The 23,200-nt window shown below is 29.1% G+C and overlaps 1 protein-coding gene across 1 annotated transcript in view; it reads right to left on the bottom strand.

Annotated features, from left to right (window-relative positions):
- The window catches only part of LOC111708202 (MAM domain-containing glycosylphosphatidylinositol anchor protein 2), a gene marked incomplete at its 5' end in the record, with an annotated part of 32,430 nt that extends 11,099 nt beyond the window's left edge, over positions 1–21,331 (bottom strand). Inside the window, 6 exons of the mRNA XM_023481505.1 lie at positions 1,781–1,885; positions 4,174–4,271; positions 7,315–7,431; positions 12,226–12,271; positions 17,289–17,348; positions 21,219–21,331. Of these exons, the coding sequence (XP_023337273.1) occupies positions 1,781–1,885; positions 4,174–4,271; positions 7,315–7,431; positions 12,226–12,271; positions 17,289–17,348; positions 21,219–21,331 (539 nt within the window). The remainder of the gene's footprint in view (positions 1–1,780; positions 1,886–4,173; positions 4,272–7,314; positions 7,432–12,225; positions 12,272–17,288; positions 17,349–21,218) is intronic.
- Between the last annotated feature and the right edge of the window lie 1,869 nt (positions 21,332–23,200).

The raw sequence follows: 23,200 nt of genomic DNA, 5'->3' as shown, positions 1-23,200 counted from the left end.
GGTTTAGCCGCCAGAGAGTGTTATAACTAAAACCTAGCTTAGGACTGTATGTATAAGAGACAATTTTTACGCCCCAAAAGTGTAGAAAATGATGATAAGTTAAAAAAGTGTTCAGCTTTTTTTTCGGAAATTATCAAATTAAGATTGATTTAAAATCACACAAAAAGAAATATTCAAATAAACAGTTTCACAAAAACATTCAAAATAATGCAAAAATGGGCGACATTAATTTTTTTCTCATTACATTAATTTATTATTTAAGTAATTTGATTGCTATAAAATCCTTAAACATATACACTGTTTTTTTTAATGTATGAGTTCTGTAAAATGGGAACTTTAAAATTGTTTTAAGTTTTAATTCAAATCCAACAGATTTACAAATCAATTATTTGCAAGAGATGGCGGTGTAAACCTTAGATAAGTAAACTTAGCTTAATTGATGTAGTATAATTTATAGTTTGAAATATCTAAGCCCTCCGGCAAAGACTTAGAGATTAAAAAATTAGCATGTGTAGCAAATACTAAATTCCTTTCAAGGAAAGATTGATTTGATCAAATTTATTTCTGTGCAGTTTGGAACTCTAAAAATAATATTTAATATTTTAACTTACACGGAAACTTGACAAAAGATTGATAGTGGTAAAATAACAAGTGTTCTGCATCCTTTTTTTCTGAAGAACCTAGCTAAGGTATAATTTGAAACCTCCTTTCAAAAGGATTGTTCAGGGTTTAGAAAAACACTTAAATTTAGAATTTTTTGAAAATACTTTCTTGATCTTAAGGACCAGAAAGCTTTAAACTCTAGTCAAATTCTTATTTAGAGACAAGAGATATGAACAAGAGAAGGGGTTGAACTACCTTCATTTCAGATCAATTTGGCGGACAAAAAAACCCACGATAAATGATTCAAATATCCAAGAAAAGCCAGTTGTTAATGTTGCGGTTTTTTTTGCCACTTTGAATAGGAACATGGCCTTTAATTATAAACAATATAAAAATAGACTATGCGATGAATTCATAAAAAAATCTTTAAAAATGAATTGAACTCCATTCTGTGTTAGAGCGTCTACATTCTCATTAACATTTTTTAGACTAAACAAATTTTTCTAGAATGGTCATTTCCATAAATAGTCTATGAAATGTTCTGTCTGAAATTTTCTACATATAAAGTCAAACCTATGATTTTATAATCTATTAAATGTCTTTATCAATAAATTCCGAGGTATTTAATAATAAAAAAATGCCTAAATATTTGAATTAATATGAATCCCCTCTAGAAAAATTTGAAAGATGAATTCCATATAAGAGGAGAGCTGCAGCCCTGAATTATTTAATTATTTAGTTGTGAATATATTTGATATCTTGAATACGCATGAACAGGTTTCTTGAATTCCTTGAAATAGGTTGATTCTTTACTATTCAGATTCCACTAATATTAATCTTATTCTTTAGTTTACACACACATATTTTAATTTTATCTATTTATATATATACTAGCCTTAGTTTTGGAAGACAAACTTACGAAAAATATGATTTCAGAGACCATTGAAAATAAACAGGAACTCTCAATCTCTTTATTTAGAAACAAATGGAAAGTAATTTTCATGAAAATAAAATAAGGGTTTCTGATAAAAAAATTTAAACTACATAGAATTATATTTCTATTATTTTTTAAGTTTGAAATATTTAAAAGTTGGTTTGTTACCTGTAAATATTCACTCAAGAACAAATTGTAAATTTTTAAGAAAAGGTAATTTTATTTTTTAAATACTTTTTTTACCTGTATATTTAGTTTGTCTATGCTCAGTTTGTAGGAGTTTCCAACATTATTTGAAACTATTCTTTCTCCATCCAGTATTTTCATAGTATTCTTATACCAGTTTATCTAAATATATTATAGTTTTACAGTATTCTTATTCCAGCTTATCTAAATATATTATAGTTTTATAGTATTTTTATACCAGCCTATCTAAATATATTATTGTTTTATAGAATTATTATACCAGCTTATCTAAATATATTATAGTTTTATAGTATTCTTGTACCAGCTTATCTAAATATATTACAGTTTTACAGTTATTCTACCAGCTTATCTAAATATATTATTGTTTTACAGTATTTTTATACCAGTTTATCTAAATACATTATATTTTTACAGTATTCTTATACCAGCTTATCTAAATATATTATAGTTTTATAAAATTCTAATACAAGCTTATCTAAATATATTGTTTTTTTATGGTATTCTTATACCAGAGTATCTAAATATATTATAGTTTTATTGTGTTCTTATACCAGCTTATCTAAATATATTATAGTCTTATAGAATTCTTATACCAGCATCTAAATATATTGTTTTACAGTATTCTTATACCATTTTATCTAAATATATTATTGTTTTATAGAATTATTATACCAGCTTATCTAAATATATTTGTTTTATAGTATTCTTATACCAGCTTATCTATATATATATTATAGTTTTATAGAATTCTTAAACAAGCTTATCTAAATATATTATTGTTCTATAGAATTCTTATACCAGCGTATATAAATAATTTATAGTTTTATAGAATTCTTATACTGTGGTGGACAAGTGGTCTTACTCTCCGCCTTAATGTCTACTGTAGAGTTCCCTCAAGATGGCAGCTGATATTTATTCATTTGATATAAACCATGTTATTTTTAGACTGGTTGTGCTTTTGTTATATCTAGAAAGATATATATTTAGTTGATTTCAAATCTTTGTCTTGTTAATAGCCGATGCTAAAATACCAGCTTTTTAAAATATACTATAGTTATATAAAATTCTTATACCAGCCTTGTGTTCTATTTAAATCTGAATTTTTACAGATTTAAAAACTTAGTAAAAAGTTTTCCAATTACTTTGTTAGATAAACAAATGTTCTAAGTAACAAAGTTTATTTGAAAGAAAATAGTTTTTTTTGTTAATGCCTTGTGGAATATATTTTTGCATTAACTTTGATTAAGAAATAAAATTATCCTTTGATGATTAGTATCAAGAACTTTAAAAAAACGAAAATAATTATGGTTCTGCATTGCATAAGAAAATTTATAAAAAGATGTTATAGGTCCATGGTATTAGCTTGAATCTTTATATATCCCCTTTTTTGCTTAGAAATTGGAATCATTTTCTTTGAACAGTAATACATAACTGTACAAATAAATAGATTCAGTTGCTTAAAGAGATCTTAGGCGTAATATAAAATAACCGTCCATTTATAGAGTTTCCTTAAAATCTGAGATCCGCTGTTGTATAGTTTAAAATTGATAGTATTTGGGAATTTTATAATTTTGAATTTGCACGGAGTGTACAGTGTACTCGAGTTCTCTGGACACTTTTTTGAGCTGAAAAAAAAACAGATATCTCCGTCGACAATGATTCAAGTAAGTTTTAATATGATTCTGAATTTACAATTCATAAATTGAGGGTAGCTTGAAATTACGTCTCCACTGTAAGCTTTATTGAAAAAAAAATGTTTTATAAGTGCAGGAAAGATATTTTGATTTTAAAATTAGTCCTACAGATGAATAATTGACTAAAATAAATTTTAAAAAACACAATTCCAGAATTTAAATTTTTCTTAATAGTTATGTTTTTGAATAATTAATGATATTTTGTTAAGAGCTTAACCTTTTTTAAAAAGTTCATTGATTTACTGATTGATTAGTTTATTGATTAATTTTAACTAAATACACAAGAAAATCTTGTTTGATCTAGTTGAATGATTTGATTACTTATTTGATTGATCGCATTAACTAATAGATTTTAATTGATTTTAACAAGATTTATTTTATATATTATATTATAAGATTAAGTATCTTTAGTTCTGCTGACTGTTGAGTGATATAATTACTTATTTGATAAATTGCCTAATTCATTGATTTTGTATTGATTTAACTGAATTGATTGATTTTGTATCAATTTAACTGAATTAATTGATTTTGTATTGATTTAACTGAATTGATAGATTTATATTAATTTAACTGAATTAATTGATTTTGTATTTTTTTAACTGAATTGATTGATTTTGTATTGATTTAACTGAATACATTGATTTTGTATTGATTTAACTGAATTGATTGATTTTGTATTGATTTAACTGAATTGGTTGATTTTGTATTGATTTAACTGAATTGATTGATTTTCACCTTTGGTTGTGGATTAGCAAATACAAAGCAGATTAGAGTAACGGATTCCCCGAGAGGAACATGATGATAAACCTTCTCAACAGATACTTCAGGAGGATCTAAACCAAAGACTAAAATTAAACAAATCTTAAGCACTTAACTAGACGGACCATAATAATACCGGCCCGGCTGCTACATGCATTTCTTTACAGAATGTTTTATGATAACATCAGATGCCAATTGTTGCACTTTATGCCATTGTATTTTTATTCAGGGATTGAAATTTTACAATTTTTAAATGTCCACAACTATTTCAACAGATTAAGTCTGTTTATTAGTAATTCACTCCATCTTACAAGACAGAAAGACAAACTCCTGAATTGATGGAGACATGTATTCCCTCTGTGCTCAGCCCAATCTAACAAATTCTAGCCGTAGCGCTCTGCTTCTGATCAGTCAGTGGCGCTTCAGAAAGCCTGACCTAGCTAAGAATACAAGAAAATGAACTACTTAATTTTTCTTGTAACTCAGGAGTTTTGACCTATAGAATAATGTATTTGGCGCAGCTTGTATTTTAGGAATGAATTTTCAATTCCACAGTTTCTCTTTCAGAAATTTCTCATAGCACCCTCTTGAAAGGTTTGCTTATTTATCTTCAAGAAACTGAGTACAAAGAAGTTGTAAAGAGTTTTTGGTGTAAAGCGTTAATCAACATTCCCCCCCCCCCCCAAATAATCTTAATAACCATATTTTATAGCCCTGATTTAACTATATTTTAGGCTTTGTTTCCTAGTTCAATACAATACAATCAAAGGAAAAATAAAGTGATTACAAGAATACACAAACTTATGTTAAAAATTGAAACTGTTTCTTTACAACTTTTGAATGAAAAAAATGTTTGCAATTAATTACTAATTCCTTGCAAAGTGCATTGAGTGAAATTGATCACGCAACCTTTAGAAAGGTTTTAAGAATTACATTTGTTTAGTTGCCAACTTGCCACGCCACTAGAATTAAAAACTACATCCTTATAATTACCTATTTTTTAATCAAGAGACAGGATTGAAAATTATAACGGAAAGTCTCTGGTGCATACTTGTTTAAATGTAAGTTAAACATTACGTTTAGTCTTTGCTGCTAATTTACCTGTGGATCTTTAATTGGTTTATAAGATTTGAATGTATAGATACATAGATAAATAGATCCTGCTGCCGTTGCAATCTCTATTGGTTCCAAGGGTGTAATGCAAGGAAAGTTAATTGCGGTCGTGTATACTCTGCGTACATATTGAAACCAGTTCTCTTTGGGCGGAATTTGTAAATAAGAATAGACGCATCAATGTTCGTTTAGTATCCGAAGAGTTTAAAAGCATTAAATTTTAATAATTTTGATAATTCACATAATAGTTTCCTATTACCAGAATATTTCATTGATTTTTTATGTGAAAGATGGATCCCATGTCAGGCTTTGACATCCGTCTTGTGTTTACATTACCGCCTAGAGAGAGTACACTGCAGTACAAAAGATGTGTACACTTCTGAAATAACTTTCCTTGCCTTACATCCTTGATTGGTTCTAATTACTCACAAAGAACGTAAGTATGCTCTGATTGGATTAGACGCTACCGGAAAGATAAACCAAGGATGGATATATTTTACACATTTTTTTATTTTGAAAAAGTTGGTAGAATCATATTTTTTCGTTAAAATCCCTCCTTGAAAAAAGTAACAAGGGTCTAAATAATATTAAACCTTTTTCTTTTTAGTATCAATTATTTTGTATGCAATTTAATCTCAAAGAATCTGTTCATTAAAAAATGCATTTTTAGTTATCAGAAAATATGCAAGTATCTTTCTGATGGTTCATTAATAATATGATCTTCTTTATATTAAACATACAAAAAACAAGTTTAAAACATTTTAGTCTTGAGTTTTGGGACATTCTATAATTAAACCAGGATCTAGACTTTAACTAAATCAAACTGAGGCCAAATTTAAAAAATTTGAGCCGTGGCTTAAATTTAAGCCGCGGCTCAAATATGGTTGGTTTCACTTAAAGTTGTATTATATTTTTCAAGATTTAAGCTGCAGCGCACAATTGAAACCAGTTTTTAGGGGATTTGAGACTCGGCTTAAATTCATTAAATTCGGACTCTTGCTTTAAAATATAAGGTATTTTCTTTAATACTGCAGCCAATTCTTCAAGAAAAAATAATAGAATTTCAGGCAGTGTAAAATTGAATTCAAGACAGTATCAAATTAAAAAATGGTATCATATTGAGTTAAATATGGATAATAATGATGCGTTTGTGTTTAAAAGAGATAATAAAAAAGAATTTTAAAATGTTAAAGGAGGTCAAAAAAATGATAATCCCTATCCCCCCTCCCAGATTGAAGTGACCGAAATTTAAAGTACACAACGTTCTTCAGAAATGTTTATTTATGAAAGTATAAAAGTGCAAGAATTTATCAGTCTGCTTGTGTGTGACGGTATTTTCAGGGATTTCTCTGTATGTTAATATTTTGATTTTACACATTCTTTTGCCCCTCACAAAATAAAGAAAATGAATCGATTTATATATTTTACTTGTTTTTTGATTGATTAGATAAAATATTTTTTTGATGTCAGAATATTAAAAATTGTAATTTAAAATAATTTTTCTTGGTAAAAATATGAAACATACTTTCATCAATGACATTTTGCTTAAAGCTTTAGCTTGATTTGATTCTCAGAAACAGTAATATATATTTTACAATTCCAATAGTCTGTTATGAAAATTTGAATGTTTAGTTTGGCCCCTTTATCTTTGCAACCCAATCATTAGACTTCTGATATTTCAAACCATAAAACGTAGAAACGCCAAAAAGAATTAAGACTTTTCTCGAATACTCGAATATTTAATCTTTGCAACCCTTTGGTACAAACCTTTGATATTTCAAACTTATATTAAATAAGTTATTTTATTCAAAGTTTGAAGTATCTAAAGTCTGCATAATTGGATTGCAAAGATAAAAGTATATTAGAAGTCATCAGTGTTTGTGTGAGGCCAGGGTTGGGTTGAGTCAGATCGGGATAAAAAAAATGTCCTCCACAAGTTTTTTCTCTCTTATTTTAAAAGTTCGCAAAAAGATTAAGTTATTTATAACTATACTTATTACTTACAGAGTACATCTAGCTGAATAGATTCCACAGTTGGTGATGAACCTACTCCATTATCTGCATTACAAAAGTACTCCCCAGCAAAATCCCGTTTCACTCCCTCTAGTATTACTGTGTCTCCTAAACAAAATGGAGGATTTAGTTTTATTTTTGATTAATCGTGAAATAACTGAATTAAATTACTATGATATAAATGTGAGAAAACACCTTCATAAAACACCTTCATAAATACCTTCATAAAACATAATTTTATAATATTTTAGATTAACTTTTTATTAATTTACAATATTCGATAGAAAAGATACATTTTTATAAATTCTTGTATTACAGATATAATATGAATTTAAAGATAATTCATTTCATTCAAATATAGTATGACAAAACAAGCACGCAAGTTCTTCAGCGTAATTTCAATTACCCCTCCCCCCCCCCCCCTCCCCGTAAAAGATTTGCTTATGTCTGATTTACTATTATTAGGAAACCACAATTAGCAATTATAAAGTGTTAGATCGTACTCAGATCGTTTATGAGAATCCTAAGTGAAACGTTATGAAGGGGAAGTGCCACCTGAAATAAAATTGACAGTAAAACTATGATTTTCAAATTCTTGTATCTTTGCAACCCGGTGTCAAACCTTAAATATTTCAAACTATGAATTCTGTTGGATTGAATAAACTAAGTTTGATATAGCACGGGTTTACACCATCAGGTTGCAAAGATTAAGGGATTAGAAAATTTGAGTTTGTGTGAAGACTCAATTCCTTTATCAAATTATTCTATAGTTAAGAGCTTGTCTTGAAGAAATGCACCATAACAAATCCACCAATCAAAAATATGATATTGTATTTCTTAGCAGTGCTTTTATTTCTCACAAGCCTACACAGTTAAAAATATTTTTAGAAGGGCACCATTAAAACATAAAAAAACCTTACATTGAATTATAAAACATAATTTATGAAATAGTACCATACATTGAACTTCATGTCAAATTAAAGTAAATTCAAAGTTAGATTAAAATCTTACATGTTTACAAGATTATAACTACTCATTTAAAAGAGAAAAAACAAAAAGGTTTTGAATATCTAATGCAATCAAAAAAAATTTCTTTTCTTATACTTGGGCCACGCACCTCTGACCCTTACGTAAAAGTAAATTCAACTTAATGTCTGACCCCGTCAACCTTGTTGCACCGGCTAGTCCTACTGAGTGTCTGCTTTATTATCCCAATGTCCGGGCGATACAGTACAAACTGGAACCGGAAAGGTTGACCCGGCTCGGAAATTCAAATGTACTACGGCTGCCTTTTGGGCCGGCGTCAAATTAGAAAAAACTAGAAGAGGTGCAAGGTCACAATATGATTGCCAAATAAAATAAATCTCGAACATAAACGTTATAAAACCCAGTAAGTAGCATATACACAATATTTTGAACCCCTGTACCATAATATTTTTTAAACACTCAATCATTTGAAATATTTTGCTTACTGAACTATAAAATGTACACTGTGTTGTATGAATGTTAAAGCAACTTTTTCCACCATTTATATTTCTGGAAGACATTAAAGGATTTAAAGAGAGCTGGGGATAGAATTTCTTACAAACATTTTATGACAATAACACAGAACATTTAAACTTTTTATATCAACCATTTTGATTATTTTAAAAATAGTTTATATTGCTCAAATGATGTTATCTTTAATCTTGTAATTTAGTTTTTATATTTTCCTTTGTGTGGTTTGAATGGAGCATGTACAGCAATTACTATCATGTCAATCATGTTTTCCTTATCACGCTTCAGGGACACACCCCTTAATCTACTGTTAGAAAATTAGTCTCGGAACTACAATGCTTATTTTATAAACAAAATCTCAGTACCTGCTTCCCGATGTGTTTTTTAAAGAGGTTGAAATACTCCATACACGATGAAGAAAAACAAATTTTATATTTTCACATTAAATTTGGGTTTCCCTTGCTTAAAATCAAAATCAAGACCTACGAGGTCATAAAGTCAAACCAGTAACTTATCATTAATTCGGTATTTTCTTTATGTTTAGATAGAAGTGAATATACACAAATAACTGACTGAGATTGAAATTTTTTGTTGTGAACTTACAAGAAGTTAAACACGTTACATAAACCTCAGTCAAATATAAAAATAGTATTAAGCGATTAAGAGTTAAAAAAAAATTCATCCTAACCTTCAGTGTACTGTCGCAAACACTTTCTTAAAGGGACTGTAAGCGTAATTTCAAGTGACCCTCCATGCAACGATAGAAATGTGTGATTTACAATTGTCACTGCAAACCAAGATGTGCATGTTCTATACAAAAATCTAGCAGTATTTTGCCAATTACTCTTTTTAAACTTAGACAGGAAACAAAACTGTTGCAATTTTTGTCAAAGTTATACAAAATATGGCCGACGGAGCCACGTGACCAGATAATGCAAGGCCATTGATGGAAATTCTGGTCACGTGATACGAACGGAGCCAAGTGACCAGATACTGCACTGCCAGTGCCACAGAATACCTAAAATTTTTAATCACCTCTGGGTTATACTAATTTTCAAATTTGTTTTAGTACAATTTTGACACAGTTTTATATCAATTTCTCGACATCAGATAGAATTAATAATGGTCGCGATCAATTTCTAAAATTTTAGGCTTTAGCATATACCCCCTTTCATATTACCTTAACAGTCCCTTTAAGTGAGTTTCTCCATTGCTTATTATAAAGTAATAAATGCGCAATTCACTTTTGCAGAGCAACATGAAATGAAATAAACAGTTTAAAGAAAACGAAACATTGATATCTATTTCATACTTGATCAGACAAAGCTTTCAAGAGTACCGTTGTAAATCGGGTATTGCCATCTTTGCATGTAGGGTCACTTGAATTTACGTTTACAGTCCCTTTAAAGGAATTATAAAATATATAATATTGGTACAATAGAAAACCTAGTGCAGAGGAGAAAAGCAATATTGTGAAAACTAAACATTTCTCTAAATATATTAGAAGGAAGACATTTGATTGCACTATAATTTAGAGGACAGCTTGTTGTGCAGGCATCCTGGTTCTAGAGCTGGGCATAATAGAAGTTTTTTATCCTGGTTCTAGAGCTGGGCATAATAGTAATTTTTTATCCTGGTTCTAGAGCTGGGCGTAATAGTAATTATTCAACCTGGTTCTTGAGCTGGGCATAATAGTAGTTTTTATCCTGGTTCTAGAGCTGGGCATAATAGTACTTATTCAACCTGGTTCTAAAGCTGGGCATAATAGTAGTTTTCATCCTGGTTCTAGAGCTGGGCATAATAGTACTTATTCAACCTGGTTCAAGAGCTAGTCATATTAATACTTATTTCATCCTGGTTCTAAAGATGGGCCTAATCGTACTTATTCAGCCTGGTTCTAGAGCTGGGCATAATATTACTTATTCAACCTGGTTCTAGAGCTGGGCATAATAGTAGTTTTCAACCTGGTTCTAGAGCTGGGCATAATAGTAGTTTTTCTTCTGGTTCTAGAGCTAGACATATTAGTACTTATTCAACCTGGTTCTAGAGCTGGGCATATTTGTACTTATTCAACCTGGTTCTAGAGCTGGGCATATTTGTACTTTTTCAACCTGGTTCTATAGCTGGGCATAATAGTAGTTTTCAACCTGGTTCTAGAGCTGGGAATAATAGTAGTTTTTCAACCTGGTTCTAATAGTAGTTATTTATCCTGGTTCTAGAGCTAGGCATAATAGCAGTTTTTTATCCTGGTTCTAGAGCTGGGCATAATAGTACTTATTCAACCTGGTTCTAGAGCTGGGCATAATAGTAGTTTTTTATCCTGGTTCTAGAGCTGGGCATAATAGTACTTATTCAACCTAGTTCTAGAGCTGGGCATAATAATACTTATTTAATCCTGGTTCTAGAGCTGGCATAATAGTACTTATTCAACCTTGTTCTAGAGCTGGGCATAATAGTACTTCTGCAACCATACTTATTTAAATAACATGATTGACCTGGCCAAAAGCATAGTTTAAATTTTCAATTTAACAAACCTAATGATACATGCTTACAGGTTAAAGATATATGCAGAGGTTTAAATTTAATGGTATAATATAATCAAATATATCTTGCAGAATATATCTATTCATCTTTCAATTATATTGTTATGTTGATTTTTTAAATCTATATTTGTTTTTCTTAAATTCATATCCTGCATAATAAACGTTTAAGCACTTTTCAAAATTTGTTCTAAAAGTTTTTATTTCAAGTTTGTTTTTCAAGGTGAAAAATGCAAAACTTGAAACGGTTGTTAAGTTTACAAAACTTACTGCAACATGATTCAAGGAAACTTAAACGTACTCTTCTTCCCTTTTTATTTAACTAAAATCTTAATTAGATAATTAATTCAGCGGATAATTAGTTTATAAATCTTTTATTGGAATAAAAGGATAAATCAATGTTTTCATTTAATTAATCAATTTCAATTTAAACAAAAAAAGGTCCAATTTATGTAAAAGTACTGGGAAGACTTTGTGACCATGAAGCTTCTCTAGTATAAAGTCACTGGTCAGTTGATTATCAGAATTTGAAACGATGTTATTCTTCTAAAAGACAAAGAACTATTGAAAACATGTAAGATTTCAATTTAGCGTAAAATGAATTGAGTCTTTGCCACAAACTAGACCTTACCTTAGGTATATATTTCAAACTATCTGTAAGATCAAATAATCTATGTTGGAAATGTCATATCAGGTTTCAAAGATAAAGGGATTAAAAAGTTTTCGTGTTTGGCAAAGATTAATTGCCTTCATTGAATTGTTTTAAATTAGAAATATCGATCAGCATGAACCCTGAATCAAGCTAAGAGTGTTAAATAAGTTAAACTTACGTCCATTTACAAATATTCATCTGTATAAATTTTACCTTGACTTCGTAGCTGCCTTGACTCTCCAGGAAATGCTTGGTTGTGCTAAAAAAGAAAATAATTAACATAAAAATATATTTGTTTTAAAATGCTTGAATTAATTCTGGGAAGACAGTCCAAATTCTAGAATAAAGTGGGAATTTATTGTGGACATTAAAATTATTTATGATTATTGAATTCCACAATAAAACTTAATTTGATATTTTTTAGTTTTCTCTAAAAAACCCAATCCACTCAACTTAAGTTTTTTAAACTAAGCTAAGCGATTCTGCCTATTCTATTCATAGCGTTTCTGTTCATAGCTTTATAAGATGTTATCAAAATGATATTTAATGAGAATTAAAATCAGAGTGTTTAGCATAAAAACTAATCTGTCATCGGTTATTTTAAATATTTCTATCAAAACAATAAGATCGATTCTAATAACGAAGCTCACTACTCAATTATTCATTCATAAATAGTTAACAGCATAGGTTTATTAATATATCTTATCTATTTTAAAATGCTGTGTCTAAAAATACCCGTATATTGTTACACTGTAACCATCTTTCAATTTGGAAATTGTATTTTCTTGTTTTACTTTGCTCCTTTTATATTTCTGAGTTTGTATTGAATCCTGGCTGCGTCCAGGTGTTGTGTGTTTTGTTTTTATTATTTAGTTTTTGGATCCTTTAATTTGATTTCCAGACTCCAACAAAACATCTTTTCAAGGATTTTCTTGTGACGCACAATTTATTTCAAAACTTGATGAGATTAGAAACCTTTACAGGGATTGCAAGCATAATTTCATGCAAAGATATAAATGCCTGTGTTGAAAGTAAGGTTTTTCGTGGTTACTTTGAATAAAATCCATACAACAAGTTTTGTATGGGTAGGGGTGTACGTGTATAATGAGTAATTGTTTTTTTTGACGTTTATTGAATAAATCTTTCTCATACAGTTACACTCATTCAACGTTACATAACTGAAATATATACAAAATGGATATGACATACTTGTTGATAAATATGCATACACTTATGCAAACAATTTCAATGTTATTTAAGGTTTACAAACTATTACCTTTTATATTGACAAATTAATCTTAGAAAACTTATCTCCACACCTTATAAGTTTGAAGTTTATAATTTTGAAAACTGATTTTTTCTATTGTTGTTTTTCTTGCGCATTTCTATTAAATAAAAACTAAAATTATTAGATTTTAACGCTTTTAAACAATTAAAATCAACCATATATTCCACATTATTGAACAGGTATTAAGGTTACTGTTGTGAATCGGGCATTGTTATATTTGCATGTAGTTTCAACCCCTTTTAAGAAAGCGTAGACTAAAAAGTTTTATATTTGCAAAAATCTGCATGTCTCCTCATAGAGAAACAATAAAATTCAAGAATTTTCATAAAATCAAGGCCAAAATTTGCTTAGATATTGATTATCAGGATACAGCTGGGAATCTTGCATGTAACTTTTTTAATTATGTTGAAAAAAGTAAGATTCAGATGATCCCTTTTAATAAGTCAGTGATCCTTCATTATCGAACCCATTTCTATCTATAAAATTTATGTTTTTCGTATCTTTGAAATAAAAAAAACTTTATTCGGTCTATTCAGTTTTAATCCATAAAGATTTGATGTTGGATTTGATAAATATTCATATTTAGACTAAGCTGAAATAATCCGAAAAGACAAACTTAAATCTTCTAGGTTTCTGCGCCACCAAAAAACAGAAAAATGAATATATATATATTCTAAAAATTACTCATCATGGTTTCATACTGGATTTGCAAGTCCCAATTGCGTGGAAGCTGAGGCTGGAAAGTTCTTTTGTTTACATATGTTTTTCTACCCAGCGTGATCCGTCTTTTGTTGGAATTTCTTATTCTCTATCCAATAAAAACTGTCAATATTTAGTTAAATATTCAGTAACTAAATATTTCCCAATACATTTTTCCACTTTCCAATATAGTATAGCGAGCTGAAAACAGAAAACCTTAGGTTTAAATTTAATTTTTCTTTTAAATAAGTTCGGTTTTAATTTTTGTCTTTTGTCCGTAGCATTTTTAGTTTTAGAAAAAAGCTGCAGATTCAAGAAACCCTCCACTTAAAGAGAGTTTTATTTTTTTACAACGTTGCCCTTGAAACTTTTTTGATATATGCTTTTTTTGTTTAAGTGGTGTTTTTTTTAAAATTTCCTAGAATGTTTCCAAGACATAAATACATAGTACAGTCTCTTAGATATGCATTTTTTACTTAATTTGCATATCAATGTTATTTGACACAGTCAGTGCAAATATATAGTTTTTGATTTATGAAGAGCTCTTATTCTTCTACACCTTAGTCCTTATACATCTCCTTAATACCTTCATTACACCTCAAAATAAAAGTGTCAAGTGGGTTTGTGTGTTCTTAAAAAGATAATAACAATAATCTGAATTGTGTTTGTGCGTCTTTTAGTGTATATTGGAGTATATAATCATATTGGGTTGGTTTCATCGGAAAAGATTTGATTTGCCAGGTTTTCACTTTTCTTCACTATAAGCTTTATCCTTTGATGGAATGAAAGTGGAACCTGCCCCAGCAGGGGGGGGGTAGTAAAAGGGGCGTTGTTAGTGGGTAGAGCTTGCCTTGCCTTATTTTTTATCAAACTTGACTGCAATAAAAGAGAATATACCCTTTGACAAATTGTTTTTCGCGTTTTACTTAATGAAAACATCAGAGAGCTATATTATACTTTTAGCAGAATTTGGGATTAAATATACCCTGTCACGCAGCTATTAAATATTTCAAGTAGGGAGCTCGAGAAAACAGGCAAAATAATTAATGACTTCATACATTTAGTTACTTTTAATAAAGTTGTAAAAAAAATCAAACTTTCAACATTTCTTTATCAAAATGAGAAATCAAAAAGAATAGGTATTTGATCATGACATTTCCGAACATTTTCCTATCTTATTTTGTTTCTGACATTTTCCCATTCTTGCATTCGTTACATCGTTTAGTAGATGAGTAATGGAAGTACTATGAAGAAAGACGACATTTAATTGAAAAATTAATAAATTAGATTCGAATAACCTCAGTTTATTATAGTTGTAAAATTTCAACTAAATTTACAATTGTCATTTTGCATTAATTAAAGATACATATCCGAGACAAATTATATCATTTTAATAACACATATTTGGAAGAGTGTGTATCTATATGTTTATATACACATCCCTCTGTATCCTTGAAACCCCGTATCCTTTATATCCATGTATGCCCTGTATCCTCTGTATCCTCAACACCTATTCTCCTTTTGTAAGATTTATGATGTATCGAAAGCCATTATAGCAGGGAAGCAGCCGTTTAATGGCTTTAGGTCAGATTCATATATTCATATTCATACCTTAGAAATACCCAGGACATACTTCATCTTCGCTTTACATAAATATACCAATTTATGTAATATATGATTATACAAGCTTTGGAAACTTAAGGGGAGTGCCGCCAACAAAAGTCAGGTGGCAAGTACTTCACATATACATGTGCTTGAGTTTTTTTGAGTTTGTTTTATTCTGTAGACCTCAGCATTGCAAATAATTGCAAGGGAGGGATTACCTTACTCCTCCTGTACTTGAAAACAAGGTTGGAAATTTAATCCCGTTTTATTTCAAAGACAAGGGATAAAATTCCCATTTTATCACATATAAGAAGTAGGATTTGATTTTTGAACTTAAAGGGTCTTTTCATGTAATTTCAAGCCACCCTTTATTAAAAGATTTTAATGTGTCCGATTCACAGCAGAACCATTAAAATTTTTTGCTTTGATCTTTGTTTTTCAATCAATTAAGTTTGCGAGCAGCTGTCCACCATACAAGTGATTTATACAGCTCAGAGAAAAGGAAGGAAATAAAGACAAAAAACGACTGCATATTCCTCATTGTTTACCCATATATGGGTATTGGTGTGAATCGGTTATGTAACGTTTAAGTTGAGGGTGACTTGAAATTCCGCTTAATTCTTTTATTTCACACATTTCAGTGCATTTTATTTTTCTACGTTATCGTAGTATAATTTATATAATATATACTTAAATAGATGATTATGTTCTGTTCTAATCTATTCTAATCTATTCTATTGTGTTATTTTCTGTTCCATTCTGTTTTATTTTATACTAAAACATTCTATGTTCTAATCTTTTCTATTCTATTCTATTCTGTTCTATTACCTTCCTCTCCTGTTATATTCTGCTCGTTTCTGATCTATTCTGTTCTATTCCATTCTATTATCTTCCTATTCTGTTCTATTCTGTTCTATTCTGTTCTTTTCTGTTCAATTCTGTTCTATTCTGTTCTATTTTGTTCTGTTCTGATCTATTTTGTTCTATTCTGTTCTATTCTGTTCTATTCTGTTCTATTATGTTCTATTCTGTTCTATTCTGTTCTATTCTATTCTATTCTATTCTATTCTATTCTATTCTATTCTATTCAATTCTATTCTGTTATATTCTGTTCTATTCTGTTCTATTCTGTTCTATTTTATTCTATTCTGTTCTATTTTGTTCTATTCTGTTCTATTCTGTTCTATTCTGTTCTATTTTGTTCTATTCTGTTATATTCTGTTCTATTCTATTCTATTCTGTTCTATTCTGTTCTATTCTGTTCTAATCTGTTATCTTCTTATTTTTTATTCTATTTTATTCGATTCTGATATATTATGTTCAATTTTGTTCTATTCACTTCCTATTATGTTTTATTCTGTTCTATTCTATTATATTCTATTCTATTTTATTTAATTCTATTCTATTCTATTCTATTCTATTCTATTCTATTCTATTCTATTCTATTCTATTCTATTCTATTCTATTCTATTCTTTAATATTCTACTCTGCAATTCTATTCTATTCTATTCTATTCTATTCTATTCTATTCTATTCTATTTAATTCTATTCTATTCTATTCTATTCTATTCTATTCTTTAATATTCTACTCTGCAGTTATATTTTATTCTGTACCATTCTATTATATTCTTTTTTATACTTTTCTATTCTATTCAATTATATTTTATTCTATTATAATATTTACCTGTCTAGACCAATAAACTGCAGGCTTAGGGTGACCGTCAGCTTTACATTGCAGCCGAACCTAGAATATCAAATATTTTGTATTCATTGTATTTATTGCAAATATAGGAAATATTGTAAATATTGTCAATGTTGTAAATATTGTTTACATTGTTAATACTGTAAATATTGTAAATACTTTAAATATTGCTAATGTTATAAATATTGTAAATTTTAAAGATTTACAAATGAGTTGAGTCTTTGCTAAAAACCCAAATTGCTAATCGCTATATCTGAGCAACATTATACCTTGCATACCCCTTTGATTTTTCAAACTTAGATTATTTGATCTAATAGAATTGATAGCTTGAAATAAATAAGGCCTTCGATATTTGGTTGTAAAGATATAGTGATTTAAAAATCAGAGTTTGTGCCAAAGACTAAATTCCTTTTGCATCACTTTGTAAATTTTGCGACTCTAGCAAATATTGCAGCTATTGGACACTAAATATTGTCATTATTATTCTTAAACTATATTTCATGTATTACATTAAGCTAGAAAAAAAGATACATCAATTCTCAAACTCAGGTAGACTTTTTCTCTCTTTTTCAATTAATTGAATTGAGGATTGTAAAACAAAATTGAAATTCCTAAAATAAGAAATAGAAAAACAGTTAAGCTTGCTAATGGCCCATATTGGATTAGGTTGAATATTAATGAAACCTAAATTCTAGAATATTGGAAAACTTAAAGAAGAACAGTTAGGTAGAAGGGAGAATATACAGCTAACAGTCAGGGTAGAAGGTAGAATATACAGCTAATAGTCAGGTAGAAGGTAGAATATACAGCTAACAGTCAGGTAGAAGGTAGAATATACAGCTAACAATCAGGGTATACAGGTAGAATATACAGCTAACAGTCAGGTAGAGCTAACAGTCAGGGTATACAGGTAGAATATACAGCTAACAGTCAGGGTAGAAGGTAGAATATACAGCTAACAGTCAGGGTAGAAGGTAGAATATACAGCTAACAATCAGGGTAGAAGGTAGAATATACAGCTAACAGTCAGGGTATACAGGTAGAATATACAGCTAACAGTCAGGGTAGAAGGTAGAATATACAGCTAACAGTCAGGGTAGAAGGTAGATTATGCATCTTAATTCAGGGTAGAAGGTAGAATATACAGCTAATTATCTTTTTAACAATTATTTGTTGTTTATTAAGGATAACAAAATAGTCAAACCTTCAAAGACTGATTGATTAAAAAGTAAAAAATCTAAATTAAATTCTTGAAAGATTCCATCTTATTTCTCCCGAACTGAACTAAGGGAATCAATCAAGCTAACCTTCCATCTACCATAGATTCTATTTTATTGTAATATACACTTACATCAGAAATATATGTGTTCTTTATACAGATTCAAATCAATCTTTTTTCTATTCTACCACCACTTAACATACAAATATTATTATCATAATAGGGTCTTGGGATAATTCAAATAAAGAAATTATACGTAATTTCGTTTCTAGAGTTGAATGTTAGAGAGTTGAATCTGAGTAACAATTGGGAAGTATTTATTTCATTTTCTGTGCAGAAAAAATCCTTAAGTCAATTGATCAGACAAAGGTTTAAAGGGAACCGTTTACACTGGGAATTGTCCCTTTAATATTAAATTAACAATTCCTGTTGAATTGGTTTAACAAATTAAAACAATTAACATATCTGAATAATAACTTTGAATCTTTTCTCTATCCGATCTCTTTACTTGCATGCAGGAATAATTTTAGAATTGCGTGCAAAGTTTCTAAAAGCAATTTGCGATTAAATTCAGATTTTTATTGTTTATTCAGTAAATTTTTCTTTCCTTTGGTTTGAAATTAAAATGTTTCATATTTGTACTTTATGGTTTGGGTAAATTCCGTATAATGTGGTTTGCGGTTTTATTACATAAACAAGCATTCTAGAATTTGTTAAAAATACTATTATATATATATATATATATATATATATATATATATATATAAGAGGATGAGACAATTTAATGACGCCCTGAAACTCTTTAATTCTGATCGTTAAACTTGGACTGTGGTCTTAAATATAGTTTTTTTTAAGTCCACGACATGACTTGACAAAAATGCAAAAAGTTTAAATGTATACCAAACCATCAATTGACTGACTTAAACGATTTTTGTTTTAAATAAGATTTAGAAGCTAAACTAATTACAAGAAATAGAATAAAAAAATTACAGGAAACATTTTTTAAAGCTCGCTTATAAAAAAAAAACAAAAAAGAATTGAGCCGGCCTTTATCACAAACTCTGATTTTCTAATCTCTATACATATATGTAGAAATATATATATACATAGATAGGTGGTTTATATTTATACATATATGTAGAAATGTATATATACATAGATAGAAGGTTTATATATACGTATATATAGAAATGTATATATACATAGATATGAGGTTTATAGATATACATATATGTATAAATGTTAATATACATAGATAGGTGGTTTTTAGATATACATTTATGTAGAGATGTATATATACATAGATAGGAGGTTTATAGATATACATATATGTAGAGATGTATATATACATATAGATAGGAGGTTTATAGATATACATATATGTAGAAATGTATATATACATAGATAAGAGGTTTATAGACATACATATATGTAAAATGTATATATACATAGACAGGAGGTTTTCCAATACATTAAGTGCACCTTAACACTTGTACTTATTAATGTATTAGGTACTCACTCTTGAATATCCGCAATTTAAAAAGAGAAAAGAAAAAACAGACAAAAAAAAAATCTAGGAATTTTGTTTGTGTTTTTTATTATCATATTAAATTTAAGGTGGTTAAACTGAGTATGCAGTGTTGTGGACAAATTATTTAGGATTCATTTGAGACATATGAAACTTTTCCACGATGTACAATTACTGAATTAGAGCGCAAAGTCGACGTTCAAAATCGTACTTTTGGGTAGATAGGTTTTGAGAATTTTTTTTTAAATTATGAAATAACGACGACAAAAAATGTAAACAAAATTTCCCCTTTTTTAATGGAGGGTAACTTGAAATTACAAGGATAGTCCCTTTAATCTTCGGTCATTGCACAACCACCAAAAGCTTAGTTGAGGGTGAAGGGTAAGGGGTATTTCACCGTTCTGTATACAGTGTATAGTGTACAGTGTACAGTGTACAGTGTACAGTGTACAGTGTACAGTGTACAGTGTACAGTGTACAACCTATGACCTCGGTAAAAGATAAAATAATAAGTTCAAAGTTTATCCAGTGGTTTATGAAGATGTTTCCAATATTCCAATATGTATTCTAAACATCTTGGTTTTCTAATAAATACTAAAATAACTTTAAAGTTTTTAGACATAAATTTTTTCTTTATCGCTAAAGCTCGGGACAAAATATAATCTATATAGGCAAGAACTTTTAAGATACAGAGATTAAAACTTTGTTCAAAAACACGCGTCCTGCCAAAATAAAATAATTGTGTATCCTCCCAGGAGTCTATTTCCCCCCTTGAAGGAATCTTAAAGATTGAATGAGATGCATCATTTGGTATTCCTTTGATCAATATTTGACAAGTGATTTCATTTTAGAAAACTTTCTATAGAAAGAAAGCAAAACACAGTCATTCCCAGTAGATAATCGATTTTGTCATTTTCTTTTTGCATTTTACTGAATCTTTTGTTTATATTTTTTTATTGTTTAAAAGTAAATTAAATTAAAACTCTTCTTCTTTTAAGATTTTGAAAAGAGAAAAAGAATATTTTTGCAAATGATGAATTAGTAGGATTTCTACGAATTTAGCATTAATTGAATAGGTATCGAATTCACTTTGTACGGATAATAGATATATAAAAATTGGATTCTTTTTAAAACTAAAAAAATTATTATTCGACTTTTGACTTACCGTAGAACCAATCTCTACAGTAACCACGCTACCAGGATGAAGGGAGTGTATTGAAGGAGGAAGATTTATCTCCAGATTGTGAGATATCTTCAGCACTTCATCCTTGCTGTTCACTAAAATATTACAAGCTTAGGTTAAAATATTTGTTATTTATTAATAAATTAAGCCAAGATTATGTAATTTTTGAAAAAGTTTTAAGTTATGTGGTTTTGATAATAAAAAGTTAAGGGCCAATTTTGTTAATTTTTTTACCACGGGCCTTATTTCTGACCTGTACCCTATCCTAAGCATAAAAAATGCGTAATATGATGTCCTAAATTAGGTTTTTGTTTTTTATAAAACTAACAACTTAACCCTATCCCCGCTGGGGTACTTGAAAACCAGGATACGCTGGGGGGGGGTCAATTTGACCCCCCCCTCTAAATCCCATGTTTTATGTCCAAATATGACAAATGATACATCATTAGAAAGCTCTTGTGCTCTACTTTTAGAATCTGCAAAAAAATTTGCAAATTTGCGAAAATTGAATTTTTTATCGCAAAATCCAGTTTTATAGTAAAAATATTTGCAAAAAAAAATTTGTCCAAAAAATGAGAAATTATACATTTTTGAAAAGCCCTTGACCATGCCATTTCAAATATGCAAAAATGTTTGCAAAATTTTAAATAACCTGATTTTTAATCAAGAAAAACTAAAAATGTGCAAATTTCCTTTGACAGGTTTTTTGCAAAAAATTTGCAATTTTTTTTTCGCAAAACTTGTGCAATCCGTTTCCTTATGTCATAGGCTTTCCAAAAAGCTAAATTTTATCAAAATCTGACAAGTGAAAGTGGGTCAAAACAAAGATTTAGTTTGCTACAGGCAAAAGCAGTCATTCAGGCAGTGTGCCTGAGGACTCAGGCAGTTAGTATTAAAGCCCGGTTTTAGGCCTAAAGGGTGGGCTTTGGGTATGTAAGAAAAGTCAGAAAATTTCAACAGCCTCAGACCAATACTTTTTGAGTTATGTAGAAAAAACTACAGGGGGGGGGGTCAAATTGACCCCCCCCCCCCAGCGGGAATAGGGTTAACGGATCTTTCATTTTGATTACGAAATCAGTTTTCACAGCTCTTTAAGGTAATTTTTTCAAGCACAACGAATATGTATATTAAATATTTGAAATATGGCATTTTTCTGTATATTAGGATATATTATGTTTTATCCCTGCAGGGAAAAAAATTGTCCAGGAAGGATATGTATGCACCAACATTTAAGTTCCCTTTGTACACAATATTTATATTTATTAAATGGACGGAGCTAGAGTGGGAGATTATAATGAAAAGTTTTAAAATTAGTATTTATGATTAGACTTGAAACATTACTTCATGCTTGGTAAAATGAAGCTTTTAAGTAGAAATAATATTGAAAAAAAAGTATGTAATATTATTATTTTATTTTAAAAAATTCAAAGAGCAGGGAAATATTTATAGTCTTATATTGTTTTTAAATATTTGTTAAAAATTTTTAATACATCATCATATAACGTTTAAATGGCTTTATATTAGTATTTGTGTTTGTAAACACACTAAGAAAACTTTTTAAATTCTCATAAAACAAATATTCTGTCCTTTTTGGTATTCCATATCATCGATCATATTGTGTGTATTAATATATGTAAATAAATAGACCAATGAATAAAAACAAGAAATTATATGTAGTTTATTCACTATAAAGTGTAAAAAGTACAGAGTAAGTAGACAGACAAAAGCACACCGTACACCGTACACAGTGCGCAGTACACACACACTATTCAGTACGCTGTTCACAGCACACAGTTGACAGGTGACAATAAACAGTAGACTGTAGACAGTAAAAAATAGATTGAAGACATTAAACAGTAGACTGTAGACAGTAAACAATAGACTGTAGACAGTAAACAGTAGACTGTAGTCATTAAACAGTAGACTGTAGACATTAAACAGTAGACTGTAGACATTAAACATTA

The sequence above is a fragment of the Eurytemora carolleeae genome, unplaced genomic scaffold (assembly GCF_000591075.1).
Source record: "Eurytemora carolleeae unplaced genomic scaffold, Eaff_2.0 scaffold855, whole genome shotgun sequence".
NCBI lineage: Eukaryota > Metazoa > Arthropoda > Copepoda > Calanoida > Temoridae > Eurytemora > Eurytemora carolleeae.
This window is presented reverse-complemented; position numbering and strand designations above follow the sequence as displayed.